Source organism: Epinephelus fuscoguttatus, linkage group LG6, assembly GCF_011397635.1.
Source record: "Epinephelus fuscoguttatus linkage group LG6, E.fuscoguttatus.final_Chr_v1".
In the NCBI taxonomy this organism is placed as follows: Eukaryota; Metazoa; Chordata; class Actinopteri; order Perciformes; family Serranidae; genus Epinephelus; species Epinephelus fuscoguttatus.
Window position 1 is genome coordinate 31,884,935 of NC_064757.1, and position 25,240 is coordinate 31,910,174.

General features: G+C 37.0%; 2 protein-coding genes across 2 annotated transcripts; both read left to right on the forward strand.

Annotated features, from left to right (window-relative positions):
• The first annotated feature begins 416 nt into the window (after window positions 1-416).
• plpp5 (phospholipid phosphatase 5) lies at window positions 417-12,180 on the forward strand. The gene is made up of 8 exons (XM_049579244.1): window positions 417-571; window positions 3,267-3,407; window positions 3,533-3,641; window positions 4,588-4,678; window positions 4,778-4,841; window positions 4,940-5,064; window positions 5,377-5,547; window positions 7,307-12,180. Exons 2-8 carry the CDS (start codon window positions 3,337-3,339, stop codon window positions 7,474-7,476), a joined length of 801 nt encoding a protein of 266 aa, XP_049435201.1. The 5' UTR covers window positions 417-571; window positions 3,267-3,336; the 3' UTR covers window positions 7,477-12,180.
• Window positions 12,181-17,291: 5,111 nt separating this feature from the next.
• cdc45 (CDC45 cell division cycle 45 homolog (S. cerevisiae)) lies at window positions 17,292-24,869 on the forward strand. Its single transcript, XM_049578735.1, has 18 exons — window positions 17,292-17,472; window positions 17,643-17,702; window positions 18,889-18,981; window positions 19,078-19,215; window positions 19,380-19,526; window positions 19,614-19,672; window positions 19,768-19,816; window positions 19,913-19,974; window positions 20,077-20,127; window positions 20,267-20,386; window positions 20,512-20,643; window positions 21,609-21,707; window positions 21,817-21,978; window positions 22,098-22,236; window positions 22,356-22,439; window positions 22,876-22,994; window positions 24,185-24,261; window positions 24,528-24,869. Exons 1-18 carry the CDS (start codon window positions 17,422-17,424, stop codon window positions 24,590-24,592), a joined length of 1,707 nt encoding a protein of 568 aa, XP_049434692.1. The 5' UTR covers window positions 17,292-17,421; the 3' UTR covers window positions 24,593-24,869.
• The last annotated feature ends 371 nt before the right edge of the window (window positions 24,870-25,240 follow it).

The following is a 25,240-nucleotide window of genomic DNA, read 5'->3' on the forward strand; positions in this document are numbered from 1 at the left end:
GAAGTACTCAAACACATTGATGCATGTTAAGTTCATTAATTTATTCAAGTGAATTTTACTGATTGCTTTTTAAATAAGTATTACCAGATAAGCCTCTTAATTTTTCGACAATGCTGGTATGGACTTAACTGACAGGAATTCCCAGAGAAATATAATAATGCTGATTTTGATACAGTCAGGATTCTGCCAGTCCCTTAGAGTATAAATATTATTGTTTATTTTTGTGTTGCATTTTATCTGTACTCAAACTGGGAATGATATAATAATATTTGGAAATAAAATATGATGTTAAGAAAAAAGTAAATAGTTAAGTAAATAGTAATTACTTTGTCAAATTACATCTCTACATTTAAATTCACAATTTTATTTTGAAAATGCTGAACCGGAAGTAGCCCGGATGTAGCCGTTAGCTTCACGGAGCGCTTATCTCCTCCGTGGCATCCTTGTTTCTCTCAAGTCCTCAAATGTGCGACTTTCACCGTCGGCACAAACAGAGGATGTGGTGGCCCACTTCACGTTAACGGCGCACGGTAATACGAGGATGAAGAGATAAAAACACAGCTTGTTGAAGGTTAGTAACGGAACCTGGATTCCCTGTTTGACAACACGGAAACGGGCCAGATGTCTTGTTTGACAGATGTTGCTAGCTAGCTTAGCTTAATCTGCTAACATCTTCATTCTACAACACAGGCACATAGTGTTAGCTTGTTGGTCTTGTTCTGTGTACTGAGAGAAGTCGTGCATTTAGTGCTGTTAATATAAAAACAGGCTCATTGTTATATGAGGTTAGATAACGGCAAAATAGTGTGTGCATCACCTAGAAGAGGAGGACACAGGTGCAGCATGCTGGCCTTTGTATCAGGTTTCAGTCAAGGCAGGGGACTTCACACTGTAAAATCTGACAGACACTCAGCATTATCTTTATTAGTAATTCACCAAATATATGCACAGAGTAAAAGTGATGAAGATAGTGTGTAGAAAAGAAGAATATCTTCATAATTGATTAGGTTTTTTTTCTGTCTTTGTTGAAAAAGATAACGTTATTACTTAAGGGACAAGGGTCAAAAAACTCTGCTGATGTGGGACTCTAAAGCTCACTGTGAAATTACATCTGATAATGGGGTTTTCTTTAAACTGTGATTTGAAATCAGGAAATGGTCTAATGTGTTTCTTAAGACCAGAAAGACCTGTCTTTATACTGACACTTGTATCAACTTCAGGAGCATCAAACTTCTTCAAAGAGGCCAGTGCAGGGGTGGACTAAACCACTATGCGCATTTAAGGGGTGTGGGGGGCCTCAGAAAGCTTCTTCTGTTTTTTTAAACAAAGGTCAGTCTTTCAAATTAATTATTCAGCCTAGTTTAATTTAGTTATGGCACTAATTACTTAGAAATAAACAACTGCAAACAAAACCAAACTTTTCATGTCAGGTTTTTTGAGGGCTCCCTTCCCACTGGGGCCCCAGGTAATCAGACGCCCACTACGACACCCCTGGAAACGAGGGGTGTGGGGGTCCCCTACCTGCAAAGTTTGATAATCAAAGACTTAATTTCCTGCATTCTGGTGATTTTTCTGCAGCAATTTATGGTGTAAATTACTTTAATTTTGCCATAAAAGACCTCCGCTACTGTTAAGTTTTTACTGGGGGGCAAATGCACTAAATGCACTCTAAATATTTAGGGGGACATGTCCCCTGCGTCTCCGCTGAAATCTACACCTGTGCATGCTTTATTCAGGCTACAGGCTCACCAGGCAGAGTTCATACAGACATACAGCAGCATTCATAGGCTACTGTCAAGGGTGTGGGATTAAATTCAACATTGGAGGGGACATATGAAACAGGGGGCTTGAGGGTCCTCCACCAGAAAATTTTATCCATCAGACACTAGATTTCCTGCATGCTGGAGAATATTCTGCACCAATTTGGGGTATAAATGACTTAAATTTGGTCATAAAATCCTCTGCTGCTGTAATGTTTTTATCAGTGGGGACAGATGCACATGTTATAAAGATTAAGGGGGAATGTGCCACCTGCACGCCACCCCAAAATCTATACCTATAGGCAGTATATTAATCCTTTTTTTCCTCCTTTGCAAATTTAAGCTTAAAGGGAAAAAACAATGTTTTCTGGCCAGTTAATCTCGCAGTCCAATATTTCAGCCAATATCAACTTCTCACATATACAGTATAATAGAATAAGTGTATACTTTGTTTTACAAAGGAGATGCAAAAGATGTGTTTTAGTACTTTAGAGTCAGTTTCTCTACATTATTTGTCCTCCAAAGTTTCTTTTTCCTTTTTTTACATACCCTTTATTTGTCAAAATTATAGTCTCTTACAGCAGCTGAGTTACTTATAGGAACAAAAGAAAAGTGTCAATCTTAAGAACATCTACTGTATGTCCCTCTCACCCCACCCCATGATCCCAACATCTCAAATAACAAATACAAGCAAAACAAATAAGCAAAATAATAGTAAAATAGATATGATAGTAATATAAAAGGAATGAGTATCAGTAAGGCTGCAGGCAACTGATATAAATATTCAGTTTTAACAAAAATAACATGAGTATCAGGGAGATGTCAGGTGAGTTGTGCTGTACGAGAGGGTCACCTCTAAATCTCGGTCTGTTGTCTCAGACTGTCAACATCCCCTCCATGTTGAATTTTCGATGCTTCATCAGGGCGGAGGTTTTGCCTCCCTAAGTGTTACAGATTGTCCTTTGTCCCGTCCTTTGTCCCATTTGGTATCGCTTATCTTAACTAACAGTGACCACTAATTGTCCATGATGTACCCCTGACAGTGTGTGATACTGGATTCTGTGTGTTATGTATTGTACGGTCTGTTTTGCTGTACTCATGACTACTGTCTGTATCTCAAATTGCCCCTCAGGGACATTTAAGTTTTGCCTTACCTTATCTTAGTCTTTCTCACACTGTCCTCAAAGTACTGTCAGAAAAAGTAAGTGAAACACCTATCTGGTATGGAGGACCTTTTAAACGTCGAAATAAGTGTCCCGACAAGGCAAAGCCAGTTTATTCTTTTCCTCAGATAATCCATCAGGACTATAGAGAGCAGATTTTTTTGTACTATTTAATAAATGTGTCCACATTTAAATGAAGTATAAGGTAATTAGATTTACTGTTTTTCCAGTTGCACACCCACAATTTCTCTAACTGATGAAATATAAGCTTACCACTCACTTTTTCCTTTCAGCACCCAAAATAAAGACATTAAATTAAACTTAGCTCTTTGTTTTTTTGTAGTCCCAGTTAAGTCAAATGAAAGTGGAGTGAAAATGTTTGCTGTTGACTGAAGTCCACTCCAGCAAACAAAATGAAGAGGAGGCTGCTTCGTGGTTTCCTGTCGGAAGTTTCCGTCCGGATGGCTCTGTTGCTTGTGTTCCTGTAAGTATGTCCAGCTGTGAATAGTTTGCATAACTGTTTTACGGTTTCATTATTTAAAAGGCAGGCATTGTTTCAAATGATGAGATAACAAAGATACAAACCTAGCTTCTGTGGTGTTGGTGTAGTGTGACGGAGCAGCTTCCTCCTTTCTACCGTGAGATCCAGCCGGAGGAGATGTGGTTGTATAAGTTCCATCGTGTGGCAAGAGACCATGTACCCACCGCTCTTATGTTTGTAAGTACTATGTCTGCATGTCTTCGAGTTAAAATTGGACATAGTAATTCCCCTCTTACCTCATCCTTCACAACAGTCAGTATGTCTGAACTCATGTCCCTCGTCTTTATGTGTTTAAAGGACCTTGTAGCACATGACCTTGTAGCAATAAATGTTTAAAGGACCTTGTAGCACATGATGAACAGTTTACATCACTGTGACAACCATTCTCCAAAGCATATCATGCGTTTATAAATTAATTCCCCATATTCCACACAACCACCAGTTTCATTACAATTGGAAAACCAATTTGCAGGGACATGACCACAGATGAGGTCATTTTCCACATTGAAAATCATGTATTTTATTTGTGTCAAAAACATCAGTGTCATTGTGTAATAAAATACTGTGGATTTGTTTCAAATGCAAGACTCCGCAGCAAGAAGATAACTTTAGCATAGATTTTAAATAATAAATGATCACAGTATAGCCTTAGGTTTTAATTTATTCAAACAATTAAGTCTCTGAAAGTTGATTTTCTTTCTGTGGCAAAATAAACAGAAACCAGTGCCTGCTTATATCATCTCTTCAAACTAGTGTGTGCTTCCCAAAAATTGTAATATCTGTAGAATTTTTAAGTGTGAGTAGAGTAATTTGAAGTCAGTTGTTTTAAACATGGACAAACACTGACATAAGCCCTTAATGCATGAGACTAGTGTTACCCGGGGACCTCTAGCAATTTGTAATCATTTTGGAGGTTGTCTACAATCTTGGTCCTGTGCAAATGTGCTGCACAAAACAGACGTGGGGTGTAATTTCTAAATCACAAGGTCCCCTGGTAAAACTGGTCACGTGAGAATAGGGCGAAAGTCCCCTTGAAACACTTTTATTTAATCAGTATTTAAGCTTGCTTACAGAGTTTGGATTAGAGTTGTTACACTCTCTTCTCTTGTGTTGTCTCTATCAGAGTGTGGCGGTGTTCACCCCACTGATTGTAATCGTGGTTTTCGCCTTCCTGAAGAAGTCAGAGCGAGGAGATCTGAAGGAGGCCACGCTGGGTAAGAAAGCTGCAAATAGACATCTGATTTTTCATAATAAAATAAAAATTGTGAACTAGTTTGTTGAGTTGATTTGTCTTTTTCAACTCCATCATCCAGCTGTGACTTTGACTCTGGTGCTGAACGGAGTCTTCACCAACGTCATCAAACTGGTTGTCGGCAGGTAAACATTCTATACAGACACAGCCAGTAATAATGAAACCCAGTGTCACAGTGAATAAAAGCCTAAATCTGTCTTCTCTGTGTTTGTCCCTGCCTCAGGCCACGGCCAGACTTCTTCTATCGCTGTTTCCCAGACGGTCAAATGAACCTGGAGTTGCGCTGCAGCGGTGACCCAGATGTAGTCATGGAGGGCAGGAAGAGCTTTCCCAGCGGGCACTCTTCCTGTAAGGGCCTTTTATAGTTGATTATGGCTCAGTAGCTGGTACATTTTCATCAGCAGGCAGCAGGGAGAAAGAACAAATGCACACAGTGGGGCAGGAGGGCATGTAATCTATCTGAAAATAGATGCATTTAAGTGTATTTTAGCCTCCAGGCTCTTATTTTGTTATATGAGCAACAGAACATCCTGTGTTACTCTTTAAAAGCATCTCCATCTTTAATCCCTCTGTTTGTTGTTTTGCCTTCGAGTTCTTTGTCTCTGTATAAAACTTCCTCTGGCTCTGATCACACTTTTCATCCTTTCTCCTCGGGCACAGTTGCCTTTGCAGGTTTGGGTTTCACAGCGCTGTACCTTGCAGGAAAGCTGCGCTGCTTCAATGCAGCAGGCCAAGGCAGAGCGTGGCGGCTGTGTGCCTTCCTCACACCTTTACTCATCGCGACTGTGATCGCCCTCTCCAGAACCTGCGACTACAAACACCACTGGCAAGGTCAGAGGCACAGAAATGCTCAGAGTGGCACAATGCACTGTGTAAAAAAACCATATGTATGACACTGGTGACCAGTACCAGAAGATGGGATGGATGGTTTAGAGGGACACAATGGATCTCATTCATAAAACATGAGCAGAACAAAGTTGTGTGTAAACTGTTCGCAGATGTAAATTTACTTGTATTTCGGCATTTATCAATATGTTAGTAGCTACACCTGCTTCTGACTGCTCATAGTGCTTGCGTAAATACGATATTGCACATAAATGTTGTTTGTCATTATTAGAAATTACAGCTTTATTTCATATTGTGCTCTGTTGTGTTCACAATACACAGATGCCTTTAAAACATGTAAGTTTAACATGACGAGATTAGAAATGTAACACATTTAGTTAAATTAGTTGGCATTTAGCAGATTTAAGCTTCAGATTATGATTCTTAAAAATGTGAATGAGTTATTTGAATCGACTTAATACAAAAGGTTAAAACGCTGTTCTCTGAATAAGTGAATTAACAAACCAGTGCACGCCTCCTCTGCCCTCTTCTCTTCGTCATTTTTGTTTAATTTAATGTCAGAGATGCGACGTGGGAGATGCTATAGTTTTCGTTTAATAAGACCTGTGGGTGTGGGAGAGCAATTCTGTGTCTGTCTCCGCTCGCACCAGGCAGCTAGTGAACCCAATTTCGACCTACAGCGATGTGTACAGCAGCATAAATCTCATCCACACTTTTTTGTGGAGACTTTTCTGACAAAGGAAAGTGACATCAGTGTTCATAATTTTGCCTCAAAACTCCTGATTAACTTGGGGAAACCTCTTTCAGTGCAAATACAACACCTTTTTTTTTTTTTTTTTTTTTTTTTTTTTTACAAACCTGATAATGTTACTTTTGTGGCACTGATTAGATTTAGGTAGAGGTATATTATTATATTGTTTGCTTCACTTTTATATCAGCAATCATTTTGTAACAAGACACATACATCTAATAGAATGATGGATATTTCATGCAGTTACATATGATCATCACATTTGAGAAGTTTTTATGCTAGATTTCTGAGAAAAAAGGGATCTCTTTATGCAAATTTACCGTTATACATGCAGCTCTGTCCATATTGTACGGACACATCTCTTCCATTTGTAAAAGGAAAACAAAACGTTTTCCCTTTATCTGTACAACATTAACATTACCAGGAAGAAATAAAATTCAAATAACAGCTCATTTAATCAGGTGCTGGAGAGGATGATAAGGTATTTTACACAAGGAACCTATAAAACTAACATAAACAAAGCATAAGAACTAAAGGGGTTTTCATGCTTTATGTTTCTGTATTGTACTGTCTTAATGTCCACATTGTTCCTAGATTTATGGAGCCTCGAATGAGACACAGACTTCCATCTGTGTCACCAATAATGAGGAAATACAGTGAGTGCTAGATGGAGCAGTGAGTGACAACAACCCCGCCCACATAAAAGAGTACTGTGTGCAGTGAAATCGCTAGGGTCTAGGTATCATGTCTGAAGGGTCACTTTTGGTTCCAAAGGTAACGTACTGAAAGAAATGGGTATTTGAACAAGAACATGAGAAAATTAGATTACAGGTTCAAGAATAACGAAGTTTCCCTTAAGTTAATTGAATCTCACAACCTAAAATCTCTCTCCCGGTTGATATTCTCCCAGAGTATTAGATATAAATATGGAACGTATTCATGTGAAATGGTGGGCTCAAACTCCTCATACATGTGTGTTCTCTCCTCCTGCAGATGTATTAGTGGGTTCTCTGCTTGGTCTCGTCTTCGCCTGGCTGTGTTATAGGCAGCACTACCCTCCTCTTCAGGACGCTGACTGCCACAGACCTCTCCGTCACAGAGAGACTGTCCCCGCAGCACAGGAGCGCAAGCTGGCCAACTCCACCTACATCCTGCCCCTGTAGAAGAGCTGTAACTGTTACTGGTGTCAGTCATACTGGGTTACATGGTAATCCTCCTGGTTTTCACACCCTTAGGGCTGGGCAGTTTATCCGTATTTATTGTTTATCGTCAATCATTGTAACTGTAAAGTGACGTGGTTTATTTTCTGAACTAAAAAGACTAATGACACATCTCTTCTGAATAGATTCTTAAACACCTGAGAATTGCTGTAAAGAACAACTCCAGTTTAACAACGACAACTTGAATTGTTGAAACCCAAACAAACATCATTACATATAAAAGTTGTCAACGATGGAGGGCCTGGTTAATATCATGACAACGCCCAGCCCTGCACACCATGTGTACTGTGCCTCTAGATCACAAAACTTTAAACGCTCACAACAGCTGAGCACGTCGACTACACAAGCACTGCACTAATAGTCCACTGCCCATCAACCGCAGGCTCAGCTGCTGCAAGGCAGCTTCTCATGTAGGGACACGAGTGGTGATTGTTTTGTAAACTTTTTCCAACAAGCAAGGTTGATGGAAAAACATTCAGTATTGTTGTTTTTGATCATTTTCTGGCATTTATGCAACTAAATACTTAATTAATAAGTGAATCTATAGATGATTTACGATAATAGATAACGAAAATAATCATAAGTTTCAGCCCAAGCTCAAGAAGATCCATTTATTAATGACTGAGCGCTGTCAACTGCATCTCAAAGTCTTCTCAGGCAAATGGAGCCAGTTTAGGTGTGATCCTAGGATGTGAATGTGAAACAAGAACCACATTAAAAGTTAGAGGTGAACATCCTTTGAACCAACAGAAAGCTTACCTCACCCACAAAATTACCATTTTACATTAATTACTCACCATGTGTCACCTTGAAATCGTGAAGAAAACATTGTTCCTCTTGCGTGCCTTCACAATGAATGAAGAATCCAAAACAGGCGAGCAGTCTTTGTGAATTGAAGAAACGGGGACCACATTTAAAAACAGCAGAACTATATCAAAATATCCATTCACAAACTCTCACACAACTCGTGCAGTATAACTTAAGTCTCATCCAGTTTTATGCTCAGTACTTCCCAAACACATGCATTTTGTTAAAACGTTACGATTTAAAACACCTCTGCTTGCCAATAGCACGCCCTGAGCATACCTAAGCACACATGCGTATGAGCTTAGCTTGGGCAGAATTCAAGGCCTTTGTACTGACGTGTTTTAAATCATAATGTTTTAGCGAAAATGCATGTGTAGGAAAAGTTCTGAGCATGTGACTGAACAAATGAGATTTAGATTATCCTGCATGAGTTGTGTGAGAGTTTCCAAACAGATGTTTTGATATACTGTAGTTTTGCTGCAGTCCTCATTTAGCTCAAGAATGTTCTCCCTTTTCGGATTCTTCGTTCACTTCAGACATGGCATGCAAGAACAAATTTAACATAACATCATAGCAACGTCATTTTGTTAGTGAAGTATTTGTTTGATTATGTGCCTGAATATTTAAATTTGGGTCATGTGATGCTCCAAACTCTGAAGAAGACTGAGATAAAGTTGATGAATAATAAGCAAGTAGACCTTTGAGTTTAGATTATGTGCACCATGTAGTTTCTTTTTCTTTTGTTGACAGCGATGAACTGGTGGAGTAAAGGCCTTTGCGCATCGGGTTTGTCTGTTTTTTCGGATGCGTTTTTTTTTTAAATCTGTCATCTAAAAAAAATCTTCACGCACAGATACCTTACACACTGATTCCGATGCGTTTTATTTTTCTATTTGTTGTGAAAATTCGCAAAATGAAATGACACATTTCTTCTTTTGCCTCTCTCCACTGGAATTACCTATCTGGCTGTCACCACTCCCTCCTTGTCTTTCATTTGGCACCGCGGCTACATGAAGGGGCGGAGCTGTCCTCCCTCTCTGTCTCCACATCCTCCTCCTCTTCATCATCATCCACCTGAATATTACTATCTGACCTGTTGAACGTAGCTATCTGAGTCATGAAATGATTCTGTGCGCCCAGTTCCTCTGTCTTGTCGCAGCTGTGCCCCACCGCCACATTTCCTTCAATGATTCTTGGTCAAACGTCTCTGAAGGCTCTGGCAGATGCGAGAAATGCAGAAAATTGAACCTGTTGCGAAAATTCTAACGAAAGTTTCAGACTCAGTGTGCAGGCTTACTCGGCTCCATTACAACTCACAAGGTTTACCAACAAAACAACTGTCATACCGAACACGTTTTCCAAACAAATACAACATGCTAACGTTATTAGCACAAGCCTGTGGCATTTTACATTGCAAAAATTAGCCTAGCAACAAGCAGAGATTTCCTCTGCTCACATGAAGCCAGGATAAATCACACACAATGTTGTTTTGTCAAGGCTTTGTTGTCTTTACAATTTATTGTTTCTTACAATAAAAGCTTCGTTTCCACTGAGGGAAATGGTTTCAGCTTACAAACATAGACAGGAGGTCTGTGTCGTCATGAGGCGTAGTTACATTTCTTGGAAGGTGCATGTCAGGCTACGGCGTAGGGTACAGCGTCAGTTCAACGCAGACATATAAATTCAGCCATAGTGTACAAAGGCCTTAAGAGGTGTTTATGTGGGCTGTTTGTGTCGTAACAGTAGAGCTGTCACAGTATATGTCATTGATAAACATTGTACTTTAATATCTGAAAAAAGGCTCCTTTCCTAAACCAGCTGGGCACTGTAGTTTTTAGCAAATCAACCAGGAGTGAATAGTGCATTGCTGGGGACTATTTTCAGCTGCGGATGAATACACATTTAGTGCCCAAGTTGCTTTCTGACTGTGGCACAGATAAATGAGGAATGTTAGGCTCTATCTACACAGACGGCACTTGTTTGTAGTATCAGTTCATTATTGGTGTTTTTTGTTTGTTGACAACAAGAGAGAAAACAGTTGAAAAGAAAGAGACTGTGTCATAAAACCTCTGACATTTGACAACATTTATATCACATCAGCAGATCCTGCCCCTGACTGTCGGCACCTTTATGTTTAAAGCGGGTTAATCCAATCCACTTGGCTCAGCTGTTTCTGTCATCAGTGCTTTAAATCTCTCTGTCTTCCTATATTATATTTGGATTGTTTCCATTCACAGATTGTTTGATTTATATCTGTAAAGGGTGTCATACGCCCTGTCCTCAGTACCGATGTAGCAGCTCCGCTCATCTCCTCTCACGGTCCTCGCAGTGCTCGCTGTACTTGATAATCACATCTTTGCTCCAACTGGACAGCACATGTGCTTATATAGTTAATGTGACTGTAATACGAGTGGTCTCAGGCTTACTGTAGGTCTGGGTTTAGTGACTCTCCTGACTCCTCTGCCGACACGATGCAGGTGTGAATGAGACGCAGTGTGCGGGGAGTTTTGGTGACGGTAAAACCAGATCTTTCTGATGAACCTGAGTGAGGTCAGACTGTAACCTCTCCAGGTGATGGTGCTAGCCTCCCAGTGCTCCTGCTGGTCAGGTCTTCTATCCTGTTAATAGTTTTACTGGCACGTTAAGTTTTTCTCTCTGGTAGTTTTCATCCACTTTCATTTCAGACAGGGAATGCTAAAGCCTGTGATTCGTCTATCATTTTATGTTTACTTTCTGTGGTCTATTTTTTTCCCGTTTTATTTATTTGTTATGTTGTTTGAGGTTGGTTTTCAACTGGAAAAAACATCAACTTGTTATGTCGATGGTTGAAACGTGAGAAACAACTAAATCTCTTCATGTTTCTGTTTCGAGTGTGAAACCGGCCAAAGTTTTGCAGGGTTAAAGCACTTTTGCTTGTCGCTGTGATTCGAGCTTAGAGCGGCTGGATCATGGCGGTTTAAGACCAAACATGGCAGAAAAAAACAGATGAATTTGTGCCTTTGTTTACTACATTACTTTATTACTCTTAGTTTCTGAATAAGGCATATAGTGCATGTAACAGAGTACGCTCTCTGTCACATTGTGGACACATCTTTGCTCTGAATCTTTGTGTTTTTTATTGTTTTACAGAGTACAGGAGTCATCTGGGAAGACATGTTTAAATGTGGCATGCTGCTTTTGTTTACCTCAGAAAAAAATCTTTAAGTACTTTCCATAAATTTTATCTTTGATGGAGTCAAATGTGAAGATTTCTGGGTGGGAGCATGTCAAAGTTACAACAGAGAGAGTCACTTTTCAGACAAATAATATCTTAATTTACTTGCTGGATCTTACAGGTATTTATGAGATGATGTACAGGTCTAAGTGTTTTTCATTTTGGGGCATGTAGGAGTTTACTTGAATTCTGAATATTTGTTTACCTTAAATGTGATGATGTTATATCATGAAAAAAGGAACCGTGTTTGTGGGCACATGGTTTTCTGGGGAATCTCTCAAACAAAAATAATGTTCATTAGACTTTGCTGCATTTTGATAAAACCCTGCATGTTTCACAGCTAAATAACAACATACTTTCTTCATTACTTCCCTCCAAGTCAACACATCTCCATCTGTTTTTGTTAATTTATGTGACTTTCAGTACATGAATACTGTATTGGGTTGTTGATCATGTCTAGACTGAAGATCTGGGATGATGCTGTTTATTTATGTCACACTCATGATAATTTGCCTTGGCTTGTAAGACCATATAGCAGCTGCTCATGCTGATACCATACCCTGATTGTACATGTTGTGATGCTTTTAATGACTCTTTTGGTGACACTAAATGATGTTTATAAATAATCCTGCAATACACTCTGTCCTCTGCTTATTTTCAGACATTATTTAGAAATGTGTGCTGAATTCAGGAACCTGCTTAGACACCATGAAATTTATAGTAAAGGATATGTTGAAAAGTAGCCAGGACAATTACAGATTTATTATGAAGCAGTTTGGGTTAAAGCAATAACAGTGTACAGAACAGCAGCATTTTTACATGTATTTTATTTTAAAGCTGCAAGTACCAGCTGCAACTGTTTTTCTAGTCCTGTCTATAAGTCATGAGAGAGGGTTACAGCCACGTCAAAGATAAAGAAAAAGATTTTTAGAAAAAAGTTGTAAATCTATGAGTATAAAATCGTAAATCTATGAGAATAAAGTCAATATTACGAGAATAAAGTCGTAAATCTAAGAGAATAAAGACGTAAATCTAAGAGAATGAAGTTGTTGATTTAAGAGACTAAAGTTGTTACTTTAAGAGAATAAAGTCGTAAATCTATGAGACTAAAGTCGTCAATTTAAGAGAATAAAGTCATTAATTTAAGAGAATAAAGTCGTAAATCTAAGAATAAAGACGTAAATCTAAGAGAATGAAGTCTTTGATTGAAGAGACTAAAGTTGTTACTTTAAGAGAATAAAGTCGTTAATTTAAGAGAATAAAGTTGTTACTTTAAGAGAATAAAGTCGTAAATCTATGAGACTAAAGTCGTCAATTTAAGAGAATAAAGTCATTAATTTAAGAGAATAAAGTCGTAAATCTATGAGACTAAAGACGTTAATTTAAGAGAATAAAGTCATAATATTATGAGAATAAAGCCGTAAATCTATAAGAATAAAGTCTTAATATTAGAAGAATAAAGCAGTACCAAAGTAAAGTAATGTAATGCATTACCAACAAGATTTCAGTGATATCATTACACTTACAATGTCACATAACATGTTGCCACCTGAAAACTGTTTATTAATTTAATTTTTCATTCATCCACACTGCGCCATTTCCACCAGTAAATAAATACTGATAAATTGCTAACAATGGAAGAAAAGAAACACACAAGTTACTGGAAATTAAACAATATCCTCTTAGGGGGCCAACAGTTTCTGGGTGCTGCTAAATTGATTATTAATGATAGCTGGAATAAGGCTAATGTATTAAAATCATATGGTGAACACTGAGAGCTTATTATGACACACTTTACTTTGGCTGTTTTGTTCTTTATGGCATACTATACTATGACTTTTTTACATTAATAATATGCTTTTGTACAGCGTACTACACTATGACTTTTCATGATTTTTAATTTTTATTTATTTATTTTTACATTTGTTATGACATGCTATACTAAAATATTTTTAAAATTAATTTTTAGGCTTTTTTATGGCATACTACATTATGACCATGATTTTTTAATTTTTTATTTTTACATTTGTTATGACATGCTATACTAAAATATGTTAAAATTAATTTTTAGGCTTTTTACGGCATACTACACTATGACTTCATGATTTTTTATTTCCATTTATTTTTTTTTTACTTTCTTTGACATACTACTATACTGTAAGTTTTTTTAAACATGATTTTTACATTTTTTATTTATTTTAAATGTAAAAATCATGTTTAAAAAAGTTACAGTATAGTATACTGTAACTTTTTTTTAAAAATGATTTTTACATTTTTTTTATTTATTTTTTCATTTTTTGTATGACATAGCATATAGTATAACTTCATGATTTTTCTTTTTACATTTTTGATGGCATACTATACTATGACATTATGATTTTTTTTTCATTATTTATGACATACTATGCTATACGTTTTTACATTACACAGTATCATAGTATACTCCGAATTTTAATGAATTGTTCTGCTTTTTTTTTTAAGACAAACTATATTATTTTCATTTTAAATACTAAAGCCTTTGTAATCTGTCTTTGAATTTTAATTTCTTTGCCAGCAGCTCTGCCTGTAATTCCCGCACATGTCCGCTAGAGGGCGTCATTACACCAAAAACCAACAACTGGGAAATAAAACCACTCTTTAAAGTGAACTTTAAAGTTTTTTCCCTTCAACTTTCATTCCTGGCAATGTAAAATTTAATTAAACATTTATAAACAATTAACACATGACAGATCATTTATTATTTTCAAACTAGATATTAGTAAATATGCCTGACAATAATTATAATACAAATAAATACAATACAAGGGCTTTAATATATGAAATAAATATATTAGAATAATAAAATAAAAATAGTGCAAGGGTTTTAGGGTGTAATGGTGCCCTCTGGAGATGTGGTGAAGTACAAAATATTTTAATAATCAGTCAAACGTTTTAAAAACCTTTAAAAGTTCACTGAGCGAGTTTTACCTGTCAGCTGCTGGTTTCTGGTGTAATGGCGCCCTCTTGCGGACATCAGTTGGAACTACAATAAGAATTGCAGACACAAATACATGGATTACAACAAGTTTCTCCCAGTTGTCGGATATGTTAGAAAGTTAGTTTTGGCAGGTATTCTGGGCTCTTTTTATGGCATATTGTACTATGTTAATCATTTTATTTATCTATTTTTATTTTTTTTATGACATACTATACAACAAGTTTTTGAAATTAATTTTTAGGCTTTTTTACATTTGTTATTACATGCTATGCTATAATGTTTTAAAAATATTTTTTAGGATTTTTAACAGCATATTACACTATGACATTTCATGATTAATTTATTTGTATTTTTTTTTGTACATTTTGTATGACATACTATACTGTAACTTTTTAAAATAATTTTTAGGCTTTTTAACGGCATACTACACTATGAATTTCATGACGTTTTGTTTCCATTTAATTATTTTTATATTTTTCATGACATGCTATACTTTATCTTTTTTTAAATTAATTTTTAGGCTTTTTTATGGCATACTACACTATGACTTTTCATGATTTTTTATTTTTGTTTATCCATTTATTTATTTTCACATTTTTTATAACATATTATACTATAATGTTTTTAATTAATTTTTGGGCTTTTTTTTATGGCATACTATACTATGACTTTATGATTATTATTATTTTTTTTACATTATTTATGACATACTATACTTAACTTTTTACATTACACAGTATACTCTGAATTTTAATGAATTGTTTTGCATTTTTATGACAAACTATACTATTTTTATTTTAAATACTAAAGCCTTTGTAATGTATTTATGTCTTTGAATTTTGAATTTTTTTGCCAGCAGCTCTGCCTGTAATTCCCGCACATGTCCGCTAGAGGGCGCCACTACACCAAAAACCAACAACTGGGAAATAAAACCACTCTTTAAAGTGAACTTTAACGTCTTTTCCCTTCAACTTTCATTCCTGGCAATGTAAGATTGTATTAATCATTTAGAAACAATTAACACATGGCAGATCATTTATAATTTTCAAACTAGATATTAACAAATATGCCTGACAAATGAATACAAATAAATACAGTACAAGGGCTATAATATATGAAATTAGAATAATAAAATAAAAATAGTGCAAGGGTTTTAGGGTGTAATGGTGCCCTCTGGAGATGTGGTGAAGTACAAAATATTTGAATAATCAGTCAAACGTTTTAAAAACATTTTAAAGTTCACTGAGCGAGTTTTACCTGTCAGCTGCTGGTTTCTGGTATAAATGGCGCCCTCTTGCGGACATCAGTGGAACTACAATAAGAATTGCAGACACAAATACATGGATTACAACAAGTTTCTCCCAGTTGTCGGATATGTTAGAAAGTTAGTTTAGGCAGATATTTCACAGTTTTAGTCAAGTCGAAATAATCATAAATGACGATGCAGTTGAGAACTGAATGTCTGTCCAACGCGCCTGTGACTAAAGGCGGAGTTAGGAACATTATTTAAACTGCAATGCAACCAATTCCAATATTCAATAACTTTTTGGTTTTTCAAGCATAGAGCTCTTAAACCACTGTCATCATGGAGAGTGGCAGCCCATAAACCTTTCACATCTATGACTTTGTATAATAAATAATTTTCAAAAATATAGGAAATCATAGCTATGAATGACATATTTCCTTAATTGTGCACATTTTAAGGTTTTGATGTCAGTAGCTTCCTCATTCATTAATATATTGATGTGAAACCCACCTATGATGTGTCTTTGACATTCCCTCTCAACTTTCACAGCTGTTGTGAGATTAGCCTCCAAAATGTAGTGGAATGAAGGAAAAAAAGAGTATGTACAAAACATCATCAGGTTAATAGTCACAGCACAGGTAACAACAAATATGAGGGACATAAGTATATGTAAAGAATATAAAAGGACAATATCTAAGGACAAGTCGTTACAAAAAGAAAAACATGCAATATTCAGTCAGAGGATTTGGGGAAAGCAATTTCTATATGTTATTTCTGTATTAAAATTTTAATAGCCTACACTCAGTGACTTCAGAAGAGCTTTTAAATCTAGGACAAAAGATAAAATGTTAGGAAGTGATTTACAGAGTTTCTGTGTATGAATAAAAAAAACAACATTTAAAATAACAAAATTAGATATTCAAGACTGCTATTACCTGGTTTATCATGATAACAAATTACATCCCTACAGTTAATGGAGTAAAAAGTATAGGTGTTTCAAAGAAGTGAGACTCCAGATATATCCAAAATCTTTTGGACATTTCATATTAAAAAGAGATGAGAAATAGTTTCTATATTGTTTACAATATGCAGTTTATTGAATTTTGTATGATGTAGCATTTGGTATTTCTTGTCTTTTATATATATATATATATATATTGTATTTATTACCGTATTTCTGTACATAGATGATTGTCTGTTTTTTGTGTGGTATGCTATGGATCTTTCCTTGTCCTTGAAAAAGTCATTATTATTATCATTTACAAAAAGAGCAGGCAGTATCAATAAACTTAGCAATATGACAATTAGCATGGGATGTTTTTTGTAAACAACAATTTGAAGATGGATTTCTTTAGCCTTGTTTAAGATATAATAGTGATAAGGTTAAAAAAAAAGTCCTTCTCCATCTTTGCAGGCTTTGTTTTCTTCAATGTGGTGGGCGTGGCCTCGAACATATGACGCCGATTAAGTACCTCCCAGTGATTGGTTGGAAGCAGGCTGGAAGTGACGTCCAGATTTGGCGCCACATTTCCAACAAGGAACAGAAAGCTCCGTGTCTGACAGTCAACCAAAATAACCTGCTGTTCATGTTTTAGCGTCATTTTGCTCGGTTTGTCTCATCTTAAAAGGTTTAAATTTGTGAAAATGTTCATCACGGACATAAGAAAGGAGTTTTATGAAGTTGTTGCCAACCAGGTACGTTGTTTGAGCGAACTTACTGTGACGTTAGGACAGCTAACTTATACAATGAAGGGTTGTTTGCTAACGTTACTTAGCTTATAGATTCGTTATCGTCAGCACAGTATTTATCTTATATGTTATACTGTACTAATCACACGATCTATCGTGTGTTTATTTGCTTTCAGAGAGTCGCCCTCCTGGTGGCGTCAGACATCGACGCTCTGTGCGCCTGTAAAATAATACAGGTAAGATAATGAGCTAACTGTTAGCAAACATTAGCTTCTGCTACCTTCTGTACAGACTGGACACTTACTGTTATCCCCTCAAATAAAATACATCATGTGTCCTGCTCCCTTGGTAAACACCAGCTTATTATTTTGTTTGACTTTATCAATGAGTAGCACTTTCTAACTGTAGTGTAGGTCGTGTACTCAATGAACAATAACAGGTGCACACTGTAATACCTCAGCAGCTCCCTCCTAACAATAATAACAACTAATAACTGACGTGTGCACAGAATCTGTTAAAATGAGATTATAGTAATGAAATACCTCTACTTTTATCTCTTACACTTATGGTCAGCAGACGTTATTGTAAAAGCTGCACAAAAATAATATTTATATTAAATATAAGGATAGAATTCCTCAAATATGTACAGAGAGGATTTACTAAAACTAAATCTTAGGACGAGGACCAAGACGACCTGCTGAAATACAAACTGAGCATCAGAATGGGGAAGAAAGGTGATATAAGTGGCTTTGAAAGTGGCGTGGTTGTTGGTGCCATATGGGCTAGTCTGAGTATTTCAGAAACAAAAATTCAGGAACTGCTTGTCACACTAATTGGAAGATTGGCGGTTTGATCCCCAGCTTCCCCAGTCTGCATGTTGACGCATCCTTGAGCAAGATACTGAACCCCAAATTGCCCCCGATGGCTGTTCCATCAGTTTGTGAGTGTGTTGAAAACTATCAGGTGGCACCTTGTAGGGTAACCATGGCCACCAGTGTATGAATGTGTGTGTGAATGTGACTCATAGTGTAAAAAGTGCTTTGAGTAAAGTAGACTCGAAAGGCACTATACAAGTGCAGTCCATTTGCCATTTACTTAGCTACTGGCAAAATGTAGGTTAACCCAACTCCCTGTATTAACCATATTCCTTGATAAAATGTACCTCTGCACAGGATCACATATGTACTACTTAGCTTTATGTTTTCCTGCATTGCTGGAGTAAGAAAATGGTCATTTTTCCCCAAAAAAAAATCTGTCTTAAGTGTAGTCACGAATTATCTTAAAAAGGTCTTAAAAAACACAAAATTTAAGTGTCTGATACCTGCCAACATCCTGCTGTTCCTGTGTCCTTATTTGACAGTGACCCACTTATGACATATCAGTAAATTAAACAATATTTCCTGAATCTTGTCTCTTTATCAGGCGCTGTTCCACTGTGATCAGGTCCAGTACACACTTGTACCAGTTACAGGCTGGCAGGACCTCGGCACTGCCTTCCTTGAACACAAAGAGCAGGTATGATCAGATCTGAACTGAGCTTACACATGACTTAATGTCAAGGTTCTCCACACTGTAACTCTGAACTAAATGTCTTATTTTGGTGTGTTGTAGTTCCGGTACTTTGTTCTCATCAACTGTGGGGCAAATGTCGACCTTCTTGAGATGCTGCAGCCCGATGATGACTCCGTCTTCTTCATCTGTGACACTCACCGGCCTGTAGATGTGGTCAATGTCTACAATGACACCCAGGTGATGAACAATGATCAGTTCAGCTCAAATTATTGTGTGTTTTTTGTTTGTTTGTTTGTTTGTTTGTTTGTTTGTTTGTTTTGTTTTTTTGTTTTTTAGTTTTTAAAGTTAATGAGGGACACAAAAATCTAACATTGTGTAAACTTCCATCATCTCATCCATAGATAAAGTTACTAATAAAACAGGATGACGACCTTGGTGTGCCCTCGTATGATGATATCTTTCGAGATGACGAGGAGGAAGGAGGTGACTCTGGAAATGAGAGTGATGAAGGTTCAGAGCCGTCTGGGAAACGGAGGAGATTTGATGAAGTACGCATGAACCAGAATGAGAATAACCTGCTGAAATGAATCAGAACAGTGTTGACGTGACTAATGATTATGTGCCTGTCATTGCAGGGTGCAGTTGAGAGGAGAATTGAAAGACAGCGAGCTAAGAGGGAGTGGGAGGCACGAAGGTGAAGTGTTTTTAGTGAAGCGTAGGTGTGTGGATGGTATTTGTTATATAGAAATCAGTTTATAAACTGACACTGAAGTGTTACTCTTTTCTCAGGAGGGAAATCTTGTTTGACTATGAGCAGTATGAATATCATGGGACGTCTGTGAGTAGACAGTTAAAGTTATTATTATCTCCATACAAATGAGATTCATCCTGCATAGCTGTGTGTTGACTTTAATTTCACATATTCTGTTGTCAGGCTGCGATGATGTTTTTTGAGTTGGCGTGGGTGTTGACTAAAGACACCAAGGACATGCTCTGGTAAGCTACTTAATTAAACCATTTTATTGACATAAACATTGTGGAAATGCACGGTGCACTGTGGAGACTTTCAGTTGTAGACCTTGAGTTGTTTCTTTGCAGGTGGGCTGTCATCGGGCTGACAGACCAGTGGGTTCATGATAAAATCACACAGTAAGAATGTCTACAATATTTCAAAGCATAATTCTCAAAAGCATCAGGTGATTCCTTCAGAATTAAACAGTCATTGCAAGATATATGTACTGTGTTTTGCATTGAATTAATTAGTTATTGTCTGTCTTGTTCTTTTTAGTATGAAATATGTAACTGACATTGCCACAATGCAGAGACATGTTTCCCGGCATAACCACCGAAACGAGGACGAAGAGAACTCTCTCTCCATCGACTGTATGAGGATCTCCTTTGAATACGAGTATCCTTAATTCATATCGTCATGTGGAGCTTTTACATTATATGCTCAAGTGTCGTAATGGAAGTCAAAGCACTCAGACAAACTGTGTCTTTTTCCTTTGAGTTTTTCTTAACACTCTGCTTCAGCCTCCGTCTAACCCTCTACCAGCACTGGTCCCTGTATGAGAGCATCTGTAATTCCTGTTACACCTCATGCCACTTCAAGCTTTGGACATTAAATGGTCAAAAGAAGCTCCAGGAGTTTTTAGCTGATATGGGGTAAAGTGCCTAAAAAAATGAAATGTCTGTCAACAGAATTTTTTTGAATGGAATTCAATGAGGAAAAAGAGCTGCCTTAAGCCAACCCTACACTAGCCTACGCACCTTGCCTACGCCATTGTGAGCATTTATACTTGTGGGGTGGTGTGTCTGTGTCGCTCTGCAGTTACATCTCCAAAACACTAGTTGGAAGCGGGGTTTCTGTGAAGTGAAAGTGTAGGTGATCCAAAACACACATAAAAAACACATTAAACATGGCTTGATGGTGAGAATTTCAAACACAAGTACACAAGTTGGCTTCACTATAACTCACAGCATTCACAGACAAACACTTGTCTTTTGCGGGACACATTTTCATCACAAATACAACATGCTAATGTTTTTAGCACAAGCCTATAGCATTTTACATTGTATAAATTAGCCTAGCAGCTAGCAAACTTTTCCTCAACTCGTAAGAAACCAGGGACAACAGCCACATCTAACAAAGGTGATGTTACAAAATTCAGCTCCATTACAGCTCACAAGGTTCACCGACAAAACAACTGTCTTACGCTAAACACGTTTTCCAAACAAATATAACATGCTAACGTTATTAGCACAAGCCTATAGCATTTCACATTGTATGAATTAGCCTAGCGACAAGCTGAGATTTCTTCTGCTCATATGAAGCCAGGATAAATCACACACAAGACTTAAAATCAAATTTTTGTGGAGGCTTTATTGTCTTCACAATTTATTGTTTCTTATCTGTGAAATTAAAGTAAATAACAGCTTTGTTTCCACTGAGGGAAATGGTTTCATTCTACAAAAATAGACAGGAGGTGTGCGTCGCTGCCACACAGAGTTAGATTTCTGGGGAAGTGCACATCTGGCTATGGCATAGGTACGGTGTCGATTCAGCGCAGAAGTATAAATGCCACCTTACTTGTTTTAGTAGCTGATGTTTGCCAATAATGCTTTTACAGTCTCCCTCTGAAGCAAGTGAGGCAGAAGTTCAACTCCATGGACATGTCGATCAAAGAAAACCTAAGGGAGGTCATTGAGGAGTCTTCCAATAAATATGGGTATGAATCTAGAAAAGACCTGAAGAAGACAAGGCTTCACTTGCTGTTAGATGCATTTATTGACAGACAGCCTGAAATTAATTGTCTTTTTTTTCCTCACCTCCATCAGTATGAAGGACATCCGCATCCAGACATTTGGTGTTCACTTCGGCTTTAAGAACCGCTTCTTGGCTGGTGACATGGTTCATGCTACCACTGCGCTGCTGGAGAGCACTGAGAAAGATGAGACCGACAGTGACAACTTTATCAAGGCTCTGGACTCTCTGTCCAGGTTTGTGTTGATGAAAAGATGAGGATGAGTGGTTTAACACTATAAAGTGGATGTTTATCATCAAGTTATAAAAACAAGTTTTCTTTCTGTCCTCTGTTGGTCTCTCTGTCTGCGTGTAGGAGTAACCTCGATCGTCTACATTCAGGCATTGACCTGGCTAAGAAGAAGCTGATGGCCATCCAGCAGACTGTCGCCAGTTGCATCTGCACCAACCTCATTCTGTCACAGGGACCCTTCCTCTACTGCTACCTCATGGAGGTAAGAGCGTCTGTGTGACCTGCAGATGTGTGTGTGTGTGTGTGTGTGTGTGTGGCTGCTTCTCTACAGTACATCCTGCTCAGCTCAACACTTTCCTCCTCCTGCTTTTCCATGTGTAGGGGACACCTGACGTGAAGCTCTTTTCTAAGCCCATGGCCTTGACTCTGCTCTGCAAGTACCTCCTGAAGGCTTTTGTCCACTCTGTAAGTATCTCAGACTGTTAAATAAGAAGCTTTTAATTAGGTTTGTCATAATAACTACTTTTGTTGGATGATATATTGCCCAGAAATAATTACAATAAACAATATTATTGTTGTTGTTTTAAGACCATTTTATGCCACTGTTAGAATGATAATATTAAAGAATAAAATTGTAAGTACACTCTATCAATGAGCCAAAAACAAAAATCTTGTAATCAGACCAGAATATTTTTCCATCTGTTCGTTCAGCTGAGGTGCTGTGCCACGCATGTTAACACAATAGGCAATATCATACAATATATGGATGTAGCCACCATCGTTTTTGCTGATCTCGATAAGTCTATAACGTAATTATCATGACAGACTTTCTTTTACTTGCACTGAAAACATACTGTGTTATTGGTGTCACTCTTTCACTCGTGGTGTTTTTGTCGGTTAGACGAGGAATAAGCGCTGCAAACTGCTCCCGCTCATCATGGCTGCTCCCAAGGACGTGGAGAAGGGAACTGTCATTGTTGTGGGAATCCCACCCGAGTCTGAAACATCTGACAAGAAGAAGTAAGACGTTCCTTTTTTTTTTTTTAAAACATATGTAGGATATTACCAAAACAGTAGGAGCAGAGCTAATAATATACTAAATAATGTTTCTCCAACAAACCATGTAAACAAAGCTGTTTCAACCACTAACTAATGTGTAGAATATAACTCCAGAATCTTGAAATATACGATATAGTCAAATATTCCATATCTGGTAAAGTTTTTGCTGTTGACTCTGCCGATGAGTTTATGTCCTTGCTATGTTAATATGTGATGCTTTGAGATGAAATACTACTATTGACTCACATCTTCAGCCGATTTAATATGTGCATTACTCAAAATACTTGAATCATCCTTATTCAAAAAGTATTTGTTTTCTCTTTCCTTAGACTTCAGTAATTGTAAGACAAAAATGTATTTATATTGTTTGCTAGTATTGCCAGTGTAAAGAACAGTAGAGTAGAGTCCAATGTGAATGTCTTCAGACTGCTCGTTTTGTCTGACCAACACAGGATGTCTGCAGGTCCTTAAAATGTCTTAAATTCAATGTCACAAGTATTAGGCTTTAAAAGTAATTAAATAGTATGTATGTATTTATATGTATATATTTGAATTTATACGTTCTTAATGGCTACAAACATTTGATCTAATTTCATTTATCTATTTTTTCAATTTTATTTTGTCAAAATGAGTCGAGCTCTCAAAATTAAAGTCCTCTGCTACTTTAATGTTTTTAATTCGGCAGAGAAGTGCACCCTGCATCCTCCCTGAAATCTTCGCCTATGCCTGCACGGGAGCACATATGTACTAATTATATTTGCCTGCCATGCTTGAATGAGAAACATTGATATGACTTACATTGGTCTTGGTTTTGGTTGAAGGTGATCTTTAAAAAGGTCTTAAAAAGCATTCAATTTAAGTGTCTGATACCTGCAGACACCCTGCAACAGTCCAAAACCCAAAAATATTACATTTACAATTACATAAAATAGAGAAAAGCAGAAGGTCTTCACATCAGAGAAGTGGACACCAGAAAATTGTTTGTATTTTTGCTTAAAAAAGACTGAAACAACCAACTGATTATCAAAATAGTTGATGTTTATTTTGTCTATTGATTAATTGATTTATCAACTAATTTTGAGTTGTATACAGCAAAATTGCCTAATTTCCTCAACTCGTAACTTTTTTTTTTTTTTACTTTTTTGTAAAAGTTTCTTTGGTCGAGCATTTGAGAAAGCTGCAGAGAGCACCAGCTCCAGAACTCTTCATGACAACTTTGACACTTCAAGTAAGATTTACATTATCATTAACACCTCTAATGTGCTGTGTCCAAGTCCTCATACATGTTTAATCTGTGTAGCCATATATCTCTTCATCAGACACAAGGTGGCAGCCTTCTCTTCATTTCTAGTAGCACATCTGACAGTGGGAATCATGAAATATCAGTCATGTTTCACATGCGGAATAACATTTGTTTAGTATTTCTGCACCTTCCTGCCAGAAACATTTATCCCAAACTACCTTTTGGCTTTGTTGTTTTTTAAACCTCTGCAGTAATTGAACTGAAGACGGAGGACAGGAGCAAGTTTCTGGATGCACTCATCACCCTGCTGTCATGAGAGGGAACGTGAGCATGAGCTTTGAGTCTTGAACAGTTTTAAGTGCTGCTTCTGTTCATATGTGTGTCAGACATGTACAGTGTCACTAGTACAAGAACTTTATCCATGAGTTTTAAGGTTTTTATCAGTTTTGTGTGTATATTGTACAGTCTTTTTGTAAATGTGTGGAAGTCTTAATTTTGCTTTTAAATTTTTGTGACATTTGTCTTTTATTCCTGTCTGTGTATGTGAGGGGTTCATCACATTTTTAACATGTTTAATAAATCATAGTAAGTTACTTTAATGTGTTGTTGGTCTGTTTGTTATTGTTTCCAGAAGTATTTTAGATATGAGAGTTGTGAAATGTAGGAAAGTATCTCTTTTGCAGAAATATGGCTCTACCTTCACTCTTCAAATTCATATCATGAGCAGTTACTCTTATCTTGTTATACACGTCCTTTGTTTTGCTCATGCTGCCAGGTCTCCAAATGAAAAAATAACAGTTTAACTTCACTTCACTTGGTGAGATAGATTCTTGCTGTTGGAGATTTATTACAAAGTTAAGTTATATCACAGACTACTTTCAAATACTCCACCTTATGTCCTTTTTTAAATTTTCCTACATGATTCAGTGGCATAAACAGAAAATGTCTTGGGGCTGAGTAAAAA

Coding starts and splice junctions, on each gene's coding strand:
- plpp5 (XM_049579244.1), top strand. CDS start 3,337: ATGAAGAGGAGGCTGCTTCGTGGTTTCCTGTCGGAAGTTTCCGTCCGG. Junction 3,408..3,532: donor GCTCTGTTGCTTGTGTTCCT/GTAAGTATGTCC, acceptor GTGTTGGTGTAG/TGTGACGGAGCAGCTTCCTC. Junction 4,842..4,939: donor ATCAAACTGGTTGTCGGCAG/GTAAACATTCTA, acceptor TCCCTGCCTCAG/GCCACGGCCAGACTTCTTCT.
- cdc45 (XM_049578735.1), top strand. CDS start 17,422: ATGTTCATCACGGACATAAGAAAGGAGTTTTATGAAGTTGTTGCCAAC. Junction 19,975..20,076: donor GACACCAAGGACATGCTCTG/GTAAGCTACTTA, acceptor GTTTCTTTGCAG/GTGGGCTGTCATCGGGCTGA. Junction 20,128..20,266: donor GTTCATGATAAAATCACACA/GTAAGAATGTCT, acceptor TGTTCTTTTTAG/TATGAAATATGTAACTGACA.